General features: G+C 37.5%; 1 protein-coding gene across 2 annotated transcripts in view; it reads left to right on the forward strand.

The window, feature by feature from the left end:
• The window catches only part of SFXN5 (sideroflexin 5), a 3177886-nt gene that overhangs the window by 1001654 nt on the left and 2151577 nt on the right, over positions 1–24655 (forward strand). For both annotated transcript variants that reach the window (XM_044064040.1, XM_044064039.1), the window contains exons 6-7: positions 3269–3294; positions 12856–12909. In XM_044064040.1, the coding sequence (XP_043919975.1) occupies positions 3269–3294; positions 12856–12909 (80 nt within the window). The remainder of the gene's footprint in view (positions 1–3268; positions 3295–12855; positions 12910–24655) is intronic.

Raw genomic sequence — 24655 nt, forward strand, 5'->3', positions numbered from 1 at the left:
TGGAGCCTTCAGTCAGATTTTTGGCCCAAGGAATGGAAGATGGCTGCAGTCATTCTCCTGCACAAATGAGGTCCAATCACTGATCTGGGTAACTACAGGCCCATAAGTCTTACTAGCCTGATATGTAAGGCCATGGAAAGAATCATCATGGGCATGATAAATTAGGACGTAGGTAACCTGCAAGCACTCAACCAGTCACAGTTTGGCTTTGTTAAAGGAAGGTCATGCCTATTACATCTGGTGCATTTTTTTTTGAGAACATCACCAAAGCTTTGGATGAAGGTAAGATGTGCACAGAGCTTACCTCAACCTGGCCAAGGCTTTTGATACAATACTTCACTCAGGTGTTATAGGCAAGCTCACTAATATAGGTATAAACCATTTTATCACCCCACTGGATAGCTAACTGGCTCACTGATAGGACCCATGAGGTCAAAATAGGTGAGGCTGCCTCCACCAAGAATCCAGTCACTAGCAGAGCCCCCCAGGGCTCGGTAATGGGCCCTCTCCTTTTTGGCATCTATTTCTCTGAAATGGAAGTGAATGCTGAAATTTTATGGCTGCCTAAGTTTGTGAATGCTTGCAGGCTGAGGATATCATCAGCTCTCCTGCAGACAACTAGCATTCTTCAAGAAAGGTCTATGTCTGACTAGTAAATGGTGCCAAACCCATAGTTTTAAACTCAATGCTAAGAAATGTATAATTGTACCCTTTGGGAAATCAACCATCCTGGCTAATTACCATGTTGATAATACACTCCTAAGAGTCAACCCACTGGTCAGGGATCTGGGTACGCACGTAGAGAGTAGCCTTACCATGTGGCCACTGTGGTGAGGAAATTGTTTTATATCGTGCAACTTATAAGTAAGGGCATGGTCATTATCCCACTGTACTCCATCCTTATCAGAGCAATCACAGAGTACAGTGCTCCCTTTGGTATGTATCTGATCAGACATATGCACCAACTAGAGTGACCTCAATGGTTATATACAAAAAGAATACCAGGCATAACAACCCTGCCTTATACAGAGTGGCTTAAAGCCCTTTCCCTCTACTCAGTCTCCTATAGATTGCTGATGGGTGATCTATGCCTGGCTTACAAGGTATCCGCAAACCTCGTACTTATGAATCTCCTCAGGGTTCAGTCCTGGGACCTCTCTTGTTTGGCATCTACTTCTCTGAAGTACAGGCCAACACTAAGGGACTCTGGCTAACAAAGTTTGCAGATGACTGCAATCTGGGAGCCATTATTGAATCCCTAAATGATGTGGATACTCTACAAAAGGGCCTTGCATAAACAGATGCTTGGTGCCAGAGCTATGTGCTCAAGCTCAATGCCAAGAAATGTATAGTTATCCCCTTTGGGAAAAAACATGTACCTGTGAATTACCACATAGGTGGCAGTACACTAAGCACCGAAAGTGTGATAAGAGACTTAGGGACACAAGTGGACAGTGGTCTCACCTTCAATAACCACATCGCCACAACAGTCAGGAAATCCTTCTATGTGGCACACCTCATCACTAAGGGCTTTTCATCCAGAAAAAAGGAGGTCATTGTCCCACTGTACTCATCCCTCATTAGACCCATTATAGAATACAATGCCCCATTTGGTATGTACCTCTCAAGACATCTGCAACAACTGGAAAGGGCGCAGAAATGCCTCACTAAAAGAATCACAGGCCTAAAGCAGATGCTGACCGCCTTAAAAAAACTCCAGCTATACTCTGTCGCATATCATCTACTCCGAGGCAATCTCTGCTTAACATACAAGGCCATGTCAAACTCAGAGCTGTTGGACATGCTACATTTAAAGAAATCCCAATCCCTCAGAGCCACATGCTCCAGAAATCTAAATCTTGTCATCACAATAAACAAAACATGCTGGAGGGATAGCTTCCTGACCCAGAGACTCCCCAGACTCTGGAATAGACTGCCCATACATGTCAAGCACAGCGCCTCTTTGGCCCTCTTCAAAAGGAACCTTGATGATTGGATGGGAGAAAGGAAATTCACCCTGGGGATCATGTCAGTCGCCCTGCTAGACAGGGGTCCAGGGAAGTAAATAGTGTGGGAAGAAATATCCAAGGAATTGTTATGGCTAGGCTTGAATAGGCCCTAGAGCCAATAGCCTAGTACCAACCTATGAATCTACATATTTGTCAGTCAAAGAGTACCAGAAATACAAGGTCTAGAGATATGAATTTTGTCTGTGACTTAGAGAACATGCTGGAGAGACAGAAATGTGTCCCAGAGACTGCCCCTCCTATGAAACAGGCTTCCCATCCATGTGAAGCTGAGTTTGTCTATTACCCAGTTTAAGCACAGCCTAAACAAGTGGATGGGGAATAGGAAGTATACACTGGGCTTGGCACTCATGTCCCTTATGGACAGAGGTAACTTATAATTATGTGGCTCTCAATGTCCTATTTGAATGCGGGACATCATTATTCTTTTGGAAAAATTTGGCTAGGCTAGCCTAGTAACAGTTTATGAATCAGGTAGGGACTTTATGTAAGTTTGCTGTGGACAGACCCCATTAGAACCCGGGGAATGATTCTGTGCAGAAGTGCAGAAAAGAGTAGAAATTCAAAGCTTTAGATATACTGAAGTGGTTGCAAAATTTGGACCTGCACCTGAAAAAAAAACCCTGCAACATGGAATATTGGACTTTATGAAATGTGGAACTGGGAGTTATTTGCCAAATTGCAACTGGTTAAATTGAGTTACAATTTAGTGAACCACTTGTGTTGCTTGAAAAGTTTGGTGCTAAGAATCTATTTTACATTTTGTTTGTGCAACTAATGAACTTTCACATTGTCACTGCAATTAAACTGCACTAAACTTGAGTCAAGTGCCTCCAGTGTCTTAAAGTCTTACAGTATATATCAATCTTTATGTATTATTATGTGTGTGCGTGTGTGTGTGCATGCACATGCGTACATTTTTTACCTTAGTCATCACATTGTTGTATAAGTGCCTCTTTTAAGAGACAACTCCAGAGTACTGTCTGGCTTTAAATCAGCTGCTCAAAGTCATACTGTAGGCAGATGGAAATTATGGAAATTACACCTAAGGCTGTTAGATAAATCTAGTTAGTGATGATGGCCTTATTCCTCTGTGTTAAACTGCCAGAAAATGGGTAGTTAATGATGATGACCTTATTCTTTTCTTGTAAACAGACAGAAAATGCATTCTGACCCATTTTCAGTGTGATAACTTTATTTCTGACCAGCTTTCTGATATTCTTGTTTTTATTCCTTTTCAGGTTATATTCCTTTTGGGACTCCTATAGTAAGTAATTATATTTTTCCATATAATACCAAATGATTATCGATGACTTTTTAGTGACAAAGTTACAGGACATTTAATTCTTAGCAGTGTTTGGGAAACAGGACTGTATATTGTTTAACAGTTGCGTGGGAAGAAAACATTTTCAAATGAACATTATAAATTATCAGCTTTGGTGTTATGCCGAAGTCCTAAAATACGCTTGTTGCATACTTGATTAATGTGTGTGAGATGTTTTCCCTGTCTTAAGAGCAGTTTCATATAGTCTTGCTTGGTTGGACAGTAACAGCCTTGCAGGAACATTTTCTTTATGTCAATTGGACAGAAAAGAATGCCACTGTAAAATTGATGCACCCCCTTCCCCTAGATGCTGCTACCTTGAAACTGAGAAGGATTACACAGGAATCTCCCTTTGTATTGAGGGCATAGGATCAAAACCTCCCAGAAAAAAAAAACTGTGGCCTTTGCAGCTTAAAAAAACATCTTCTCGGAAATTCCAGTCTTAATGAAGTAGTCTTCATTGAGTTGGTCTTTGGACCAACTAACCTATATCTGCTTAAAAGTAACAGAATATTATCTTCTATTTTCATGTTATGTTTTTGTTTCCAAGAGTGTTACCCAGCTGGCTTTGACCAGCTAGATGTAGATGTCTTCTCTCTATTTATGATCAAGCACCAAGTTAAAGAAGTGGTCTTCTCCTGGGGATACTCTTATAACCTAGGTAATGGGAAATAAATCAACAAAGCTGAATAGATACCACTGAACTGTTTATTAGTAGATCAAGCGCTTTTGTCAGGCGTTCGCCCCAAGACTTCATCAGAATAATAAAATTAATTAAACATTTTCTTTAAATACAGAATAACCTATCACATGTCAAATCCATATAACCCAATTGGCTAAAATCTGCACTAAGCATTAAAACAAGCCTCTTATTCCTAACATGTGTTGCTAATTGCCAGAATGAACCAAACATAATAGTCTCCCCCCTTTTTTTTATATATATATATATATATATATATATATATATATATATATATATATATACAAAAAAGTACCAGATGGTTCATATTTAAATAAATTCATAGTCAAATTAAATACATTATTGCCGGAGTCATCATAAAAATGTTACACTCCCCATTCCATACAATACAATATTGGTCAAAACATTTACAGATGAAATTCAGACTATAGAGTTTTAAATAACTTGAGATAGATAGTGTATCATTTAAACCATAATTGTTTGTTACATTACATCTCAACTGCCAGAGTAATTCCCTATATTCAAGGAATAACTCAACAGGTCCACACCTGGTCCCTTCAAAACGTACTTGTTCCAAAACAGAAAATTTAAATGTGTGCTGTGGGTTTTCAATAACATGTCTGGCCAGTGCATTTTTAATATTGGCCTTCCTAACATCATACATTTGCTGATAAATATGCTTATGTAACATATTAATGGTTTTGCCAATATAGAATCTTTCACACACTTGACAAATTGCAATGTAAACAAGGCATTTAGTCTGACAGTTATATTTTTTTAGCCAAAAATAACATTTCCATAACCCCTGATGTACACCATATTGGTTTTCAATATCAGATGACACTGTGCACACCTTCCACATTTACGCATGTATCCGTCTTTTTGGCCAGAATGGTTAACTTCCAATAAATTTTTAAAAAAAATATCTCTCTTATATCTCAAAACGCTGTGGTTAAGCACTCAAAAAAAAACTAGTAAACTAAGCAAAAGAGTGCTAAGGAGAAGCTGATACTCGAACGAGATGTATATAATTCCTTTATTCAGTCCACACCATGCAGAAAATACACTCCATAAACGCCTTTACACACCAAATTCGCGTTTTCGTCTCAATAGATATGACTTCGTCAGATGACCAGTGTACAGGAGTCTCTGTGGTTGTGGAGAAAATTGGTGTTGGAAACTTAGGAGTGTGCTGAATGTACAGCTGCCCAGTGGACCTTTCCTGTATATCCTGGTATGTTGCATTCCTTCCCCCCCCCTCTCTCTCTGTATCTAGCAGGGTGTAAGGGAGTTACAGACCTTCCGAACATACCAGGCAATGATGATCCTGATTTATGTTGTTGTTGTGTCTTTCGGCTTTTCCCGGTTAGGGGTCGCCACAGTGGAACTCTGGTCCTCTAATGAGATTGGCAGTAGATTTTTTTTACGTACCGAGTTGCCAGCTCTGAAGCACAGCCTTCAACGAAGGTACGCCCATTCACACATGTCTCCATGCAGAGACGCTCTAGCTGAGTATTGAACCGGACAGCGTCTTACTGGGAGGCGACAATGCTACCGCAGCACCACCACCGCGGATTGATGATCCTGATTTATGTGATATGAATTAAATAAAATGTTAGATTTTGTAAAGCAGCTTCAGTGTGTGATTAGTCTTAGCTGTAGCTGATTTGATATACCCATTGCAGGACAGGCCCTGGTCCAAAATTATTCCAAGTTGTTTTCTAGTTAGAACAGTATCCGTGGAAGCACCACTGATACTTATGAGTTTAGTTTTGCTGCAAAGCAAATATTTGTTTCTGTGTATCATTGACTTGTCCTTCTTAGGGTTAAGTACCACACAAGATAAGTTTAAACATATCTGTACTGAAAGAAGTTATTCCAAGGTTTGTTTAAGTCAGTAAGGTACATTATAAGTATAGTGACAGAGATGAATATTGTCCCATATTTGACATGTCTTTTTTCGAGGTAAATAGTTGTGCTCCTAAGAGAGACCCATATGAAACATGTAACTGCTGCCATTGTTGAAAGCTTTACCATATTATTTTGTGTTGTCTTATTTTAAGATAGCTGTGGAACCAATTATTTTCATTGCATGGGATGTTATAATATTTTGATCTACTAGGAGGCAAACTATAGACCTCAGTATCATAAGCTTTAGACAGGTTAAGAAATAGCACAGCCACAGTATTACTAGAATTTATCTGGATTCTAATGAACTTTGTGACACTCATCAATGTATTGTTAATACATATCCTGGACAATTGATCCATGTCTTAAAGTGGAGAGCTATTTATGACTTAAATGAAAAGTTCTTACATGGTCCATCCATTTTAGTTAAAGAACTGTTTGCTGTACACAGCAGTTGTTCAGGACCGTTAGGACTTTCTCAGCCTCATATTTCCCCCATTGCTCCCATAATACACCTCACCTCCCTGCCTGTTCAGATCTCATTTGCTGAATTAACATTTGCATCAAGAGGTGCTCCCAGGCTTGATGTAATTTCTTCAGTGGTTTAACATGTTTTTTGGAGTTCTCTTTGATTAAAACGTGATTATGGTCAGGTCTTGTCTTTTTCTCCTTTATTAGAGTTTGGTAGACTTTTTTGCTAGCTTTTTGCTATCTTTTCTTAGTCTTTGTTATCCCTTCTCCCTTGCTGATATCAGGTCACCATTTTGTTTGGCATATTAGCATGCCGTTGCCATTCATGTTGGGTCTCGGTATTTTGTGTATTTCATGTGTTGATCTGCATTGCACTTTTACTACTATGCTTTGAATTCATTTCTGTCAGTGCCTCCCATTGGCTTCCCTGGTTGTTAGGTAGTCAGTTGGGTGGTATTCAGTTAGTCAGGCAGTCATGAACAAGACTTCAGGGTTCATCAATGTTGATACAAAATCCTCTCACAGGACAAGCACATCCTTTGTGTCACTTGTCTGGGTGAGGTCGAACATTTATTCATTGTTTTTGACATATGCAAGGAGTGTGAATCCAAGACACTTCAAGAGTGGAGGGATAAACCCATTTTGAAAGGGTTGCTTCCTACTGTTTCTCTTGAACCCAAAGCTCAGAAGAAGAAGAGGCAGTTGGATGTGTTTGGGGCAGTTGAGTCTTCCAGGACTTTATCCTCAGTTCTAAAAATATATTGTATGGAAGTTTCCACAAAAGAGAGCAGACAGAAATCCTAACTTTGATTCACTCATTTACTTCAGAAGTTTCCCAGTATGAAATATCAGTGATGTAGGACCATTTTAGTTATACAAAGGTTAAGCAGTTTTCCCCTAAAAAAGAGTTGACTAAGTATCTAGATTCCAAGCCTTTCTTCTGTCTTTCCATCCTGGTTTCTTCACAGGTTGGTGTTGGGTATTGTTTTACACACTCATTATTCTTGACATTACCAACATCAGTGTTCAAGGCCTCAGTACAGAAACCCTCCTGGGTGTTGATGTCTGCCGTGGTATTGAGTATTGGGAGATATAATCTTTGCAGAGCCTTTTGTATGGACTAATTCTGTGTCAAAGGCCCCCCTCGATGCTGAGATCCTCAAGTTTGGTGCCAGACTGATTGCAACTGGTACAGGAGAAAGTTTTGTGATGATAGACCCTCCTCCTGAGAGTCTGCTTTTATTTTGCCTCCACAGCAGGATGCCATTGAGTTATAGAATCTGGTCCTCTTGTCTTTTTCAAAAAAAAAAAAAAAAAACAGGAGTGGAATGCTACTGCAGAGACAAATGACTGGCATCTGGATTAGAATACTTTCTCTACTGCTCAGAGTCCCCTCAAGTATTCTTAGGAAGAGGACTTGCAAAAGGAAGAATCTGTAATCCTCCAAATAGTCTCTGACCCTGATGTAGCTTTAAACATTGGATAGATGCTCCCCCATCCCTTTCTGAAGATCTCAGATTTGTGGAGATCCTAAAAATGAATTCATCTGTGGTGGTTTTGACTGTTAGTACCTGACTCCCTGGTGGAAGAGAAATTGCAGGATGCTTTCCAGTCTGCCTGTCCTACTTCTTGTGTGGTCCCTCTAGGCAAAAATATGGTTTCTGTTGTCTTCTAGAGACCATGATAAGAGCCAGATATGGCAGTACATATACCAAGGAGACCAGATAGGATTCTTTGGGCTCACGAGGACTGTGAGAGTTGGAATAAGACTCCCCTACCCAGTTCTGTTGTCGTGGCCACTGCCATTAAAAAGGTACCCTCAGATGAGAGTCTAGCAGTTCATAAAACTGTCAGTGAGTCTCAGGCAATAGACAAGTTTTGGAAGCACATCTATGTATCAGGTACCATCCCCATTTAGGTATTCAGTTACCTGAAGCCCATGACCCGTTTTCATCTTGACCCAAAATGGATGTTGATCACATTGAAAAGGATGTCACATGGGGATCTCACTAGGCAACTGGTGTACCAGGTGGCAACTTTGACAGATGTATGTAATATATCCATGCAACTCCTGCATATGTTAGTTAATGGAGTAGGATGTGCAGCTGGGATGGGCATCACAATACATCAGTGTGTGTGGTCAGATGTTACAATTATGTTGACAACTTCAAGGCACTTTTCTCCAGTATCTCCCATAATGAAAATTAATGCATTATCTGTGGCTTCCCAGTGAAGGAGAAGCTGCAGAGGAGTGAGTATGGAAAGTAAATGCTTGCAGTTGTTGACATAGTTATCTATTTTTCAGTGGACATTTTCCCCAAATCAAAAAAGTGCCGGGAATGTTTAGTTTTAGAAAAGGCCATCTGGTTCCATGTGAGCATCAGAAATCAACATGGCTTTGGAGGTTTCCTGAACAGATACCATCCTAGCATCAGAACTGGACCAAAAAAATAAATAAATCAGGGATTCTGCAGTCCTTCCTCTTGGCGCCAAATGCAGAGTCCCTGAAGGCTTACATGACTGTCCCACTTTGTGGACAGGACAGGTGGTCGGGGAGATAATATCCAGAGACTGTACCATTTCCTTTGTGTTCCCTCCCAGGCTGTGTTATTTTCCTGTTTCCACCATCTCACCTCTTAAGAACCCTCTTGTGCAAGACAGCAATCCAAGAACTCCCACCAGACCAAAGAGCTTCTGAAATACTATTCAAGGTTCTTTCTGGTTCCCAGGAATACTGATGACCTAAGGCTGGTCACGAATCTCAGTAGCTTAAACAGATTTATAGAGCATACAAAATTCTGGATGGGCAGAATTTAATTTGTTCATCCATGCTTAGCAAAAAAGTACTGGATATGCTCTTTGAACATCCGAAATGCCTGCCTAAACATTAAAGGTTCTTGTGCTTCGGGGTAGGAGCCAGTCACTTCCAGTTCAGGACCCTTCCATTTGGTTTTAGCACAGCCCCTGGGGTCTCTAAATAACGTGTAATGGGTGAAGTAGTGCATCTCATGCTGAAGGAAGCCAAGGTCTTCCCTGTTGATGCATACATTAATTTAACCATATCTTATTTAATAATCAGACTGAGATATTTTCTTAGGCTTTTCAGAAGAAAATTTTATACTCCATATATGTAGGGGAAGGTAGAATTTGAGCTCTGCCTCCAATAACAATAGAATGCATTGCACATTTATATTTTCTCTTATTAAGAGAGTACATAATTCATTAGTAACAAATCAGCAGTTGAAGGTCACACTTTACATGAAAGTCTGAACTTTCTTCGTGTGACAGTATCATGAAACCAAACTCATCACCTTTTAACATATACTTAGCCCTTTGTATACTGTAGATTTGTCTCTGTGCCAACACCAAAATGTGTAACATCAGTGCAGCTGTGCTAGTGGAAAAGAACTGGAAGCATTTAAATGTATGCAATAGATAATTATAAACAATTAATGAAGGGGAAAAAATAGTACCTCAGATACTTACCCAGCTGCTGCTGGAGTGTAGGGATAATGCCCTTCATTTATATACTACCATGTCTTATGATACCGTTGTTCCAAGATAAAGTTTGACTAATCTGTTTATTTAATTTTTATAACTGGGTAATTGGGCTGGTCCACAGGCCCTTTTCAGCCATGACCCAGGCACAAGGCAAACATAGTAAAATGCAGAATATGTAGAAAATAGGAAAACAGAGCTAATATAGAAAATATGTAGACATTAGCAAAGCAGTGTAAATAGACAATGGGTACAGAGACATAGGTGTGCAAAGAAAGTTACCATAGTTGTGTAGGGTCAGTGTACAATCTGTGAGCAATAAGCTGTAATATATAACTGTGATCATTATTTTTTTTACTTTCATCACAATCACATTTCAACCATGTATACAGATGACTGCCTTTGAGGGAGTTAGGGGTAGGGATGAGAAGTGAAGGAGACATGCTATGTATATGTATAACAGCGGTCACTTGAAATAAATATAAGTATAAGTAAAGAGACTTGTAGGCTGGAGAATAAAATACTTGAAATTTATTCCAAAACACAAAGTTAGGTAAGTGCTTTCGAGGCAATCCTCTTCATCAGACCTTAATACACAAATAAATTCGCACACAAGGTTTAAATAAAACCAACAACCAATAAAAATTCTTTAAAAATCTGTGAAACAACCCTCTTTTTTTCAAGAGAGGTTTTAAGGACACAGCACTGTTAAGGCCAGGTGATAAGTATGCCTTAAAGTCCACTATCCACCTTAATTCAGCATATTCAGTTTCATTGTTAATGTCACCTTCTCTAAAACTCACATTCATTTTCTGCAAAACCAAAAATTTAAAATTGTGCTGGTATCCACAATCTAAAACATGCTTGGCTAGTGCATTAGTAAGCTTGCTGTTCCTAATATCATTAAGATGTTCCATCACCTTTTCCTTTAAAGTTCTATTGGTTTTACCAATGTAGAATGCACTACAGAGATTACACTTAGCAAAATACACAATGTTTTTAGTAGAGCAATCTGCATAAAATAAAAACTCTACAGGCTTCTGATGCACAGGATGTAAAATCATGCAAGTAGACCAAATACTATTACAAATTCTGCAATTTCTACAAGAAAAAGTCCCTCTACGCTGAGAGACAAACCTGTCACATATTTTCTTCTGTTTGTAACAGTTTCTTTTTTAAATTCTTGTCATTTTTGAAACTAAAACTGGGTATAGAACCAACAACACGACTGATTTCAGGGTCAGTAAGGAGAATGGGCCAGTTCTTTTTAATGATGTCACATGTTTTGTTGACATCATTAGAAAAAGTAAGACATAGCCTATTCACAGATGTTGAGGAGGTCTGCCTTTCTGGGAGTGCATTCACTAGAACCTCATCTGAATAGTAGGTTTTGGTTTTGTAACTTTCATATGAATCTACTTCCACTATCGCTCTGTCAATATCAGACTTCTTATACCCTCTCTCTACAAACTCTGTAGTGAGATGACTCGTGACTTCCATTAATTCTTCCCTGTCTGTATGTAATCTCTTGCAGCGTAAGACTTGGTTCTTAACTATATTCTTAGTAATGTGTCTAGGATGCATACTGGAGCGGTGAAGAATGTTGTTCTTCCTACAATCCTTCCTATGTATTCTGGTCGAGATATTACCAAAATATCTTTACTCACAGTTACATCCAGAAAGCTGATTTCACCATTGGAGTGACTAAGGGAGAAGGATAGGTACCCATTTGTGTTATCAAGGGACTTATCATATGTATCTAATTGTGTCCCATCACCATACCAAGCAAAGAAGATATCATCCACAAAATGTTTATAAAACGTAATGTGCTGCTTGTACACGTCAGATTTCTTTCCCCCATTGGGGCAAAACAATATTGGCATATGTGTTGGCACATGCCGTGCCCATAGCAACTCCCACTTTCTGAAGAAAAAACTCTATTTCAATCAAAAAAACATTATTCTCTAGAATCAAGTCTAGAAGGGCACATATATTGGTTTTGGTATTGCTGAAGTTGTTCTCCTTGGTAAGAAACTGCCTGACATTCTCAATCCCTTCATCGTTGGGGATAACCGTGAACAAAGAGTTCACGTCCAATGTAACAAAGATAACATCAGTTAAACCTACAGCTTGTTGAGTTTCAGCCCAGTCACAAAGATGTTCTAGGAACTGTTTGCTGTCACTGAGGACAATAGTTACCTTATACAACACAAATCTTAGCTGTTTTTCTACATATATAGACATTGGCTCTGTGAGCCAACCTCTTCCTGATACAATAGGTCAAAGTAGGGGATTTTGTGGATCTTTATGCACTTTTGGAAGACCGTAAATTGTTGGTATAGTCGTAATTGTTGTAATGTTGTGATGCATTTAAAGTAGTACCTGAACCAGGTATCTTTTATATTTCAGTACTCAACGGTGAGAATATTGTGTTTTGTTTTATAAAGTGTCTAAGGGTAAGGAATACAGATTTAAAGGGACAGCTTGGAAGAGTACAGCTAAAATGACATAGTACATTTACTGGCTTTCTGATTGCAGATTATAAAAGGTAAGAAATTCGAACTGGCTAGAATCCAGAAATAACTCAGGAATGAACTCATAAAGACACCATGCTTCTGTATGTGTGGGGTATGCGCCTGTAGGTTAAATTGTCTCTCTCAAGTGCTATTAGCATATTTAGTGATTGGCATAGTATGCGTCTGTAAGTTAAATTGTCTCTCTCAAGTGCTATTAGCATATTTAGTGATTTGCATATTAACTTTTTGGCACATGAGAAAAAAGTAGCACACCATTAACAGCGTTGGTATAATTTTTGTATAAGGGTGTCTTCTTGACAGAAGGTTATTGCATTCATAATAACTTTACTTAATATGATTTTACAGAATTTCCCAAAGACCATATCTTTATTAAAACATATTTTTTTGTAGGTTGTTGGACTTCTTCTTCCTAATCAAACACTGATATCAACTGTTTTTTGGCAGGTAAGTCACATTTATGTTGCAGCCTTTTCAATAAATTGAATATCATGGAGAAGTCCTTGTTAATGTCCAAGTACTGCTGTTAGTTACTTAAGTAAATACCAACCCCCATGCAAATAGGGTAAGGTGCCAGGCCCAAAAAAACAATAGTTCAACTCCACAGGCCAGCACACAATATAGCGTCTTCTTCAGATTTGCAATTTAATCAAATTACAAACAGATTCCATCCAAATTGGAAGCACATAAAAACATCAGTTCCATACACCTACAGGTGAAAAAAGAATACCTGTTTCAGCTTATAGCCTTCATCAGTGTTAACTAAATGTGCTCCAAGATAACAAACATATAAATGAAAAGTACATAATGCCACAACAATTTCATTGGTTAGTTATAATTGCTCATTAACACCACATGCGTTCCTTACAGTTCCTTCTGCTGCATATATTGCTTTTGAATTCTATCAATAATAGTAAAAGAAAATTTAGCAGTGGTATGTTTTAAGCTATGTTTATATAGGGCATCGGTGCTTCTAGCACACCTAATATCACTTAAATGCTCAGATATTCTTAATTTAAATGGGTGTGATGTTTGCCCTACATAAAATGCTGAGCAGGTACATTTAACCCAACCACTGCATACAATTTCCATAAACCAAAATATCAAATACTTTGGGACAGTTGGGGGGTGGTAAAAGAATTCTGTTTCGGGACAAACTTACAAAAACTACAGTGTCCGCAAGGATAGCAGCCGATTAGTTTGCTACCATCCAATCTCATCTGTGTATTTGTGTATTTTTTTACCTCCCCAAGTTGTCCCAAAGATTTTGATATTTTGGTTTATGGAAGCACCAATGCCCTATATAAACATATTTGTGTATTTTTTACCACCCCCAATTGTCCCAAAAAATTTGATATTTTGGTTTATGGAAGCACCAATGAATGCCCTATATAAACATATTTGTGTATTTTTTACCACCCCCAATTGTCCCAAAGCATTTGATATTTTGGTTTATGGAAACTGTATGCGGTGATTGGGTGATATATATGGTTAAATGTACCTGCTCAGCATTTTATGTAGGGCAAACATCACACCCATTTAAATTAAGAATATCTGAGCATTTAAATGATATTAGGTGTGCTAGAAGCACCAATGCCCTATATAAACATAGCTTAAAACATACCACTGCTAAATTTTCTTTTACTATTATTGATAGAATTCAAAAGCAATATATGCAGCAGGAAGGTTTGCATTCCGTTTTAAACTATAAGGAATGCATGTGAATAATTAAATTAGGGGTTTTGTTTTCCCGTGGTGTTAATGAGCAATTATAACTAACCAATGAAATTGGTGTGGTATTTTCATTTATATGTTTGTTATCTAGGAACACATTTAATTAGCATTTAGTTAGCACTGATAAAGGCTATAAGCTGCTTTTTTCACCTGTTGGTGTTTGGAACTGATGTTTTTATCTACTTCCAATTTGGATGGAATCTGTTTGTAATTTGATTCACTTTCAAATTTGAACAAGAAGCTATATTGTGTGCTGGCCTGTGGAGTTGAACTATTGTTTTTTTGGGCCTGGCACCTTACTGTACTTGCGTGAGGGTTGGTATTTTCTTTCTGAACCTATTCTGGTTTTCCCCATGCTGTTGGTGCAGTAGCTGTTGTTAAGGGATGCTTTTACAAACCATTTGAGCCGACTAAGCATATTTGCTTAGCCTAAAGTTTGGCATTCCTTCCTTTGATTTTCATTATAAACAACAATTTGTGGATTTTTTGGTTCTGAAGGTTACATCTTTCAACATTGGTGGAATTCTTTGCATGTTGTGATGAAGCGAATGCTTTCCCCTACAAATGGATTCTAATTGTTATGTGTATTTTTTTCATTGGAATATTTTTTATGAACTGGCAATGAAACATACCTCTCAACCTGGAAACATCAAAAATCTGGACAAAGGCCCATGAAAAATAGGTACAAATTTGTACATTGATTAACATAAAATCTCCATACATAATTATGTAACCCCGGCCACTTCGGTGGAATTGTGGGTACCAACTTTCAAGAGCAAACTGTACAACAGATAGCCAAATTTTTATATAACAATTTTAAAGTTGGAAAGCACTTTAACGTGCCTTTGACCATCCCAAAAGAATACACTGAAATGCTACAACAGTGCAATACACAACTTGTAACACAATCTTTCCCTTTCAGCTAAGTGTGATGCTATGGCACCCACTATAGCCATTCTCACACACGTACTATTTATGAAGCCTCAGAATGAAAACAAAAATAATGTGTAGCATTTAATCAAGTCATGCGGTTTTCAGTATGCAAAAATGTGTAAGTGCACTTTTTCCCTTAAAATGATGACATTTTTCTTTTTGTAAGCTATACTTTAAGTAATGCTTTCTGTAAGGGATTAACCCCTGCTAGGACTTAGAAAAGTAAATGAATAAGATGAAGGACACCAGCTAATGATGTGATATTACTGGAAAATGAGACTTGAAAACAGTTACCTGTGGCCACTAGACAGCTTTACAGTATTTCATTTGAAATGGACAACAACTAATTGTGGTGGCTACCAAAAAATACATAATTTAAAGAACACAATTGTGTTGCTGTGCCACAGATCATAACAGATCAGAAAAGGATCTTTCCAAAGACAAGCATCTGCAACGTAGTTAATGAACTGCTTTCTAACAAATAAATTCATTACATAAACAAATCAACTGTATTGCTCTTCCAGTGATTTTGTACAGTAATCAATATTATGAAGCACTGGATAACAGCTTCAGGTAAAAAGTGTAAAAGATTCCAATCCACTTGGCCATCTGATGTCACATTCATAAGCTAAATAAAGTTTCACATCTGTTCATTAGTAAAGACTACCCTACCTTCTCTGGAGAAAACATTCCTCAACCAGTGATAACCTCCCCCCACTATAAACATAGCCAAACATTTGTAATCTTAAAACAGTGAGTACTATCAAGTAAATATGGAAATAACCTGCTTTAAAAAAGCAAACAAATAATGGAATGACAATGAGGCCAGGGCAGGGAGAGAAAAAAGCTCATTATGCTTCTAGAGCTCCTTGTGTAAAGAGAGACTGAAGCGATACCCCACCACAAACACTTTGTGCTGAAATGGAATATGAATTTTTGAGTGCACGTTCCCATTTCAGTGACAGCCTGAAGTGACCACTCTTAAGCCAGTAATAACATGGGGCTGTCTAACAAGCCTAGTGCATCCTTTACCCTATTGTATTAATTTCTGTTTCATGTTGCTGTAGAATGGTCTGATAATTAAACTAATGCACATATTAACAAGATTACAGCCAACCTTTAATAAAGCATTCCAACTTCCAAGCCTAATTTCACATTCCCTGTACTCCAAAGTAAGTAAAAAAATGTCTATCTTAACAGTTAAAAATCTCAGTTCTTGTAAATAAAAGCAAATAAAAAATAATTGGTCTAAATCTAAACATGTAACCCAGTTTTAAAGTGCAATTCATTACAGACATAAGACTCAGACTTAAGTATCAGCATGTACATTTAATGAACACCTTTTAAAGTTTTTTTTTTTTAACATTACTTACAGTAATTCAATTTATTTCACTGTGGTAAAGATGACTTTGGCAATTCCAAGGTGCTTCTTATTTTTGGGATTGTACAGTATCTCCACTTCTTCTAAGCACACAGCACAGTTAAAGTAAAGACTGCACAGTTTGATTCGAGTCGAGCACTAACCGCAGAATTCAAATGCTGTACTCCTGCAGCTGGCTGGCCAACGTGACCATTGCTTCTAAGTGCACTTCCATCTGGCCCCTATTAAAATTAAAAGACTGGCTGCACAGTTTGAGCAGTAAACTAATCGCGGAATTCAAATGCTGCTTTAAGCAGCTGGGGAACTGTGATGTACAGTTCGAGCAGTAACCGTGGAATTCAAATGCTGCTTTAAGCAGCTAGGGAACTGCACGCATGCTATGGCCCAAAAAAAAAAAAAAAAAGCCTGGAAATTCAGAAATTAAGGGCTGCCACTAAGAAATCGTGGCACCCCATTATTTGGACCTCAAAGCCGGTAAAAAACGAGAAATTCAGTATGGTTGAGAGGTATGCAGTGAAACAACTTGCTTTTTGGGTGTGAGGAGTTCACAATAACGAACAATGGGATTTGCTTACAAAACTGTGTACCTTTGTTTTTTTCTGGTTCATAACATTGTGACTGAATACTGGTTGCATCTTTCATCACTGGTGAAATTTTTTGCATGTTGCGGTGAAATTAATGCTTTCGCCTGCTAAGGGATTCTAACTGTTACGTTGATTTTTTCATTGGAATTTTTTTATGAACTGGTAATGAAACGGTTTGCTCTCTGGGTGTGAGGAGCTCACAACAACGAACAACGGGATTTGCTCACAAAGTTTTGTACCTTGGGTTTTCCTCGGTTCATAATATTGTGACTGAATATTGGACGTTAGGTAATATCTGTTACATTTATGTTTGGTCTGGGTAATCTTCATGTTGTAACTGTTTACAAAAAGGAGTTTGTGGTTATTGGTGTTTTCTAATAACCTCATCTAGTTTATGAATTGATTTTGGATTCTAAAGAATGGCGAAAGAAGCAGTCGCCATGTTATTATGAGCGGTCAATGTACATAGGTATCCATGGTCTTTTGGACCAATATTTAGCTCCTGCAGTTGGTATTTTTTCAACGTTGAGTTTAATTTCAATAGCAGATATTTTGTTTGAAGAATTTTCATTGACATTTTATGGACAGAGAACTAAACAAATTGTTTCCCCTGTGCAAAGAAGTCATAACAACGAACAACGGAGGTTGTGAACAGGGTTGTACCTTGGACTTCTCCCGGTGTATAATATCTTGACTGCTTATTGGACTGTACTTTTCGGTTATATCTACATTTTGCCTAAATACTCTCCTTTATGTTTTCATATTTTTTTTTGAATATCAGTGTTTTTCACTGATCTTATTTTATTTAATACTGGTTTTGATTTGAACATGGCGAATGAAGCAATCACCATGCTATTATGAACAACCAATGCAAAGAAATATTTGGAGTGCAGAGAATTAAGATTTGGTTATAACAATTGCCATTTTTCAATGTTTATTCCAAATTCAGTGCCAGAGATTATTTTTATTTTGGCCTTTTTTCATATCATTTGAGTAATTGGCAAGGTTATCCATTTGAATTATTTTGGCAGTTTGTTTCAGTGGTTGGTTACGCTGGGACGTTAGACTGGCACTTTTTGTGGATTTGAATATAGGAATGAACAGCAATCTTCCTTAGTATTTTTTTTTGTTCTAGTTACTCATATTTTTTTGGTATTTGAATATATACAGTATAAAAACTGAATAATTGGGATTTGTATGTTAAATATTATGATAGTGAGGTTGTATAATGCTCATTTCTAGTCATATCAATATTATAAGTGGTGACTTTAATGTAACACACCTTCAGGGGTCAACTGAATTTTAGCCTTCCTTTCATGGTTTGAAGGTATGGGCCATAATAACCACTCTTTCTATGAGTGGTTTGTTTTGATGCGATTCCCATACACTGGGGCTCAAAAATCTCTTTAGGTTGCCTATGTGGACCATATATTGGAATATAACACTCCAAATATAGTTTGGGCCATGGATATTCATATTTTGAGATACAGATATGAATAGAATAAAAAGAAGGAGTATAGTGTTTTCTTAAAGTATTTTACATGCATATTTTTTATTGTATTGTAAGTCAACAATATAAGGTTTGTCACTTCCTAGATCTCTTGGAGCTATTGCCTCAATAGTGGGGAAAACGGGAAGATTTAAATTAAAAGTTTTGTTCTTTATTTGGTGTTTGTAGGTCATTTCAATGGATCTTGCTCATTATATAAGGCCTTTTGGCAGATAAGGACGATTTACACATTTTTGATTCCTGTACCCAGTCCAATAATATGGAAGAAATAGAAACCTCAAAGTTCAGTTCTTGTAAGGATATTTTTGTTACCCTGTCTAATGATATGAAGGAATTAAGAACCCACATATTTGACATCTTAGGCTGTTTAAGGCCTATTCCAGTAAAAACATTACCCCACGGGGATTAAGGGTTAAAATACAACCATTTGTCAAGGGTATTGATCAGTTATTATTGACACAATGGGAGGAAGCTTAGCAGTCTGCCTCTATGACTTTTGCTAAGATTCTGATTAAAGTTTTGAACGTAGGATTATAGCCCTTTCTAAAACCATTACTGATCTTTGTGAGAAGGCTCAAGTGTTTAAGGACAAGCCTGTATATATTGAACAGGTTTCTTTTCTTTCTAGTGGATTGATGCAAACAGAGAAAGATCTTAAATATAGGATGATTATGAAATTTCAATGAGATATCAGGGACTACTCTGCTGGCAAGCCTTTTGAGGCTAGAAAAACAGTTCAGTTTAGTGATAAAAAGACCCCAACAATGGCCAATTTTAAGAGAAAGAGAAAACGTTCTATCTTAAAAAAATCAAAATTTTTTTCTGATACTTCAGCTGATGAGTTCTCATCAACCACTGACAATGAAAGTACTACACCATCTAATTCCCCACCCAGTAAAAAAGGGAAAGTTCAGTTTCCTATAGGAGAACTAGGAGGGGAGGGAGAAAACTTAGAAGGAACAAGAACAAGTCTGGAATCAATGCTGGCAATGTTGATATGCAAATAAATATCAATCATAATGTTCATAATATTTCTTCAGTTGATTTAACACAAGCAGAATGTGACTTACTGAATAAAGGCATGGGATTTGTCCCTAATTTTTCTGTGTCTGAATATGCTTTTGCCCAGGATGTTATGACTTTTTGTAGAACTGTTAATTTAAAATTATATTTTGCACAATTTGGTAATGGTGATCAGAACTTTCGATTCAGGACTTCCTGCCTCCCATGAATAAGCATGTAGCAATGTTCCAAAATCTAGTATTGAAAGACTTACATTTTTTAAATCAGGCATATGCACGTCATGGCCGAGATAATCTAATTAAGGTTGAACGTCAAGCTTTAAATATATTAAGCACAAATTGACAGATTATCATTAATCAGGCAGACAAAGGGAGGGCTGTGGTAGTCTGGAACTGGGATATATACTATAATGAGAGCCTTAATCAATTGTCGGACCATCAGTATTATCAGTTGATGGTTCTGGATCCAACATCAATCTTTAAACAAGAGACTGATGAGTTTTTAAACTTAGCTTTTGAGGAAGGTATTAGTTCCAAAGAAGTCAAATATCAATTTACAGTGGTAAATCCCACCAGACAAACATGATACCGAAGATTCATAAGAATTATAATCAGGTAGACCTATAGTGTCAGGTAGGAGTTCCTTAACAGAATCCCTTTCGGCCTTTTTGACTAAATATCTAAAACCTCTTCTGGTATATGCACGGGCTTGTATACAAGATACTACCCAGTTCCTTAATATAATAGCAGAAATGCAGATTGAAAAAGGTTGGTTGCTTTGCACACTTGATGTTAGCGCATTATATACCAACATTCTGCATTGGGCGGGATTTCCAGCTTTGGATTTTTGGCTTACATGGATGTCTTCGTATGATCCTGGGTTCAATACTTTAATAAAATTAAAGGGGTTTCTTAGCAAGAATCTTCCGAAAGAAAACCTATTCAAATTCGATGTTGCACTTTATTAGCTTCCACCCCTTTACCAAAAGAAATCAGTGGTGAAGGGGCAGTTGGTGGATGCAGCTAGAATGGTTATGGAAGAAGCTGATTTCTTAGATGAATGTAGGACCTTGAAACAAATGTTCTTAAGTAGGAGCTATTCTGAACATTTAATTGTGGAGCTCACTTTGGAAGTACAACAAAAGAGATTGAGGGGAGTGTACAAACCTATTTTAGGCTCGGCAAATAGTGAAGGGGTTTTACATGGAACTGGTTATAATCAAACCTCCGTAATTAACGTCAGAAATAGGAAACAAACCCAGGTAGTGAACTATGCCTCTACCTTTATAACCCAATTTAGTGTAGATGCTAACAGTATAAGGAATATTTTGGTTAAAAATTGGAGGGTGTTTTCACTTGAGGAAGAAATGACGGTTAAAATAGGTGAAAAACCATCTGTAATTTTTAAATGTGACAGGAACTTGAAGTCACTGGTAGAACTGCCTAGACAAATAACCGTACGAACGCCAGGCATATTTAAATGTGAGGCTTGCAGCCTTTGCAGGTACAAGGCATCAGGTTGCACTTCTACAATTCGAGATAAAACATAAAGAATAAATGGGAGGTACAATTGTAATTCTAAATCTGTGATCAATATTGCCCAATGCCAGTTGTGCCCAGCATACTGTATTGGTAAGACCGATAGAAAAGTTAAGGAAAGGGCTTAATGAGCATATATATAGTGTATGCAAGGGCAAGAATGAGAATGCTTTGGCAAGGCATTGTAGTAGTCACCTGGGCCACGCCTTTACTTTTAGAGTGATAGACCAAGTAAAATATAATCTAAGAGGTGGCCCCTTCCCATTAATTCTAGAAAGGCAGGAAGTGTTATGGCAGTTACGCCTGGACTCTAGTAGAAAGCCTAGTAGAAAGCCAGGCTTAAATTAAGTGATTTCTATTGCCTGTATCTTAAAACTGGGAAGTCTCACTACATGAATTTGATATTTTAATTATTTAGCAATTACTTTTGTGTTTATATTTTAGGAACAGTATTTACATATCTATGTTTTTAAAATATGGAAAGTAGTATTATGAAGTGACTTTTAAAAACATGGCAATTTAAATGGGGATATATCTTAAGTGAATACCAAAGTATATGGTTAAAACAGGGTTAAGTACTAGTAGTGAATGCTAATTGATTAATAAGCTTTAAATGATGTGGTTTATTTGATTAGGCAGATGACTGAATGGAGGGAAATGTTTTTGTATTTAAACTTTGTGTCTGTGTACTGTTTTTTGTCTGAAGAAGTCTGATGATCCGACTGGACGAAAAGCGCTTTACATTTATTGTTTTAGTATATTAAATTCTGTTGTGGATTTTGGAACCTCTTGGCTTCTTTATTTGTTTGCAGTTTCAATACTTTATTATGCCTCACGGAGCATTTGCTGACTAAAACTGTCTTTTATTTTGACAATTCATGCTATTTGCAATTAAAAGGAACTGCAATGAGAGCATCTTTTGCTCCCATCTATGCGGACTTATTTATGGGATTCATTGAGCATCATTTGATATATGATGCTAGCCATAACATTTTTCTTGGCTGTATGGACATTTGGCGCTGCTACTTGGATGATTGTTGGCTGGTTTGGTGTTCTGATGAGCTATATCTACATGAATTTGTAGAATACTTAAATGAAAATAAGTGGGGTATTAAATTTACTGTGAATTGTCTTCCAAAGGTAATTACTTTTTGGATGTTGAAGTGAATGTGTTAGATGATGAAACTTTGAGAAGCATTGTTTATAGAAAACATCCGCAAACTAATACCCTCCTTCATGCCACCAGTTGCCATCCCGAACATGTCATCAATAATATCCTATCCAATAATAACTAGGGTGGTTAGAGTTTTCCAGCAAACTCCATTTCAACCAACTCAAAACGGCTCACCAGATACTGTATCACCCAGAGAAAACACCAGCTCTGAAAAACATCATTCACCCCTATATTAACCTGCAATCCTCCAATAAGATCTTAGCTCAAACTACCAAAGCCAATAATTCTGCTGGGGATTCTCTATTCTCAAACTTTGTAGGTAAAATGTGGAACTCCCTACCGACCATGCTCACCTCAGAACCCTCACTCCTACAATTCAAAAAAAACTTAAACCCCATCTCAATACTCTCTGGCAATGTCCCTGTTCCAAACCTGATTAACCACTATCATTTACCCTTCTCTTACCTCACTATCCTTAACTGCTTTTTAACAAGGCGTAACTGACCTATGTTTTTTTTATATGCTGCTGTTGTTTTTTTTTTTTCCCAAGATGTGATGTATCTTTATATTGTATTTAGAACTCAACTATCTTCCTTTTTTTGCATTAACAATGTTCATATGTCTGTTATGTACTTGGAGCTTTTCTCCCCGGGCCTCCGCTGAAAATGGACATGTATCCAGTCGGACTCTCCCGGTTAACAAATGTAAAATAAATAAATAAATAAATCCCTAAATTTCAGTTCTTAAGACTTAAAAGAATTTGTTCAACTGCGGCTGCTTATGACTTATAGGCTAAAGATATTTTACAAAGGTTTCATAATAGGGGCTATTCCAACAGGAGCATTGAAAAGGCTGTATCTTCGGTACAACAATTTGATAGACAACAAACACTTAAATATCATGATAAACATCAGACACAAGACTTGCCCATTAGGTTCATTATGGACTTTGGAATTAATATTGTTTTTTTGCAGAACCTCGTATATCAACATTGGGACATACTGCAAATGGATGATAAGGTAAAAGACTTACTACCAGGCAAATGAAGATTTTCTTACAGGAAAGGCAAGAGTATGACTGGTTGGTTTAATCATTATAAGAAAGGGAACAAAATGGTACAAACAGATGCAGAGATGCGATTGGATGGTAGCAAACTAATGGGCTGCCATCCTTGTGGACACTGTAGTTTTTGTAAGTTTGTCCCAAAACAGAATTATTTTACCTCCCCCAGTTTTCCCAGAGTATTTGATATTTTGGTTTATGGAAATTGTAGCAGTGATTGGGTAGTATATATGGTTAAATGTACCTTCCCAGCATTTTATGTAGGGCAAATTTAAATTAAGAATATCTGAGCATTTAAATATTAGGTATGCTAGAAGCAACAATGCCCTATATAAACATAGTTTAAAACATACCACTGCTAAATTTTCTTTTACTATTATTGGTAGAGTTCAAAAGCAATATATGCAGCAGGAGGGTCTGCATTCCCTTTTAAACTATAAGGAATGCATGTGGATAATTAAATTACGGGGTTTGTTTTCCAGTGGTGTTATTGAGCAATTATAACTAACCAATGAAATTGTTGTGGTGTTTTGTACTTTCCATTTATATGTTTGTTATCTGGGAACACATTTAGTTAGCACTGATAAAGGCTATAAGCTGAAACTGTTATGCTTTTTTCACCTGTTGGTGTTTGGAACTGATGTTTTTGTGTGTTTCCAATTTGGATGGAATCTGTAATTTGATTAAATTTCAAATTTGAACAAGAAGCTATATTGTGTGCTGGCCTGTGGAGTTGAACTATTGATTTACTTAAAATGTGCCTGATCTGGAGATGTTCATCATTAGAATCATTGCTGCATTGGCATTTGTAATGATGTGGATAAGCCACATAAGGACATTGTCATCCTGTGACTTAGCCACATGGGCATGATCCCTCATTCAGTGAGTTAGACACATGATGCTGTCGAATCATCCTGTGACTTAGGCAATCAAAAACATCCACTCATCCTGTGAGTCAGCCACATGAGGATGCCCACTTGTCTTGTGACTTAGCCAAACAAGGGCATCCACTCATGCTGTGAGCTGCATGAGGATTTCCACTGCTCCTGTGACTTAGCCACACAAGGACGTCCACTCATCTTGTAAGTTAGCTGCATGAGGAGATCCACTCATCCAGTCTGATTTCCAGAGTTTTGGGCATTCTCAGAGTAGACTTGATCTCTTCCAGCACTGAGAACAGATTGGTAATTTGTCTATCAGTTTTGTCCAGATATTGCTAGGGGCTCCAAAATGGTGGACACTAATGATACTATT

The sequence above is a fragment of the Protopterus annectens genome, chromosome 2.part2, assembly GCF_019279795.1.
Source record: "Protopterus annectens isolate FY-2018-M chromosome 2.part2, PAN1.0, whole genome shotgun sequence".
Classification (NCBI taxonomy): domain Eukaryota; kingdom Metazoa; phylum Chordata; order Ceratodontiformes; family Protopteridae; genus Protopterus; species Protopterus annectens.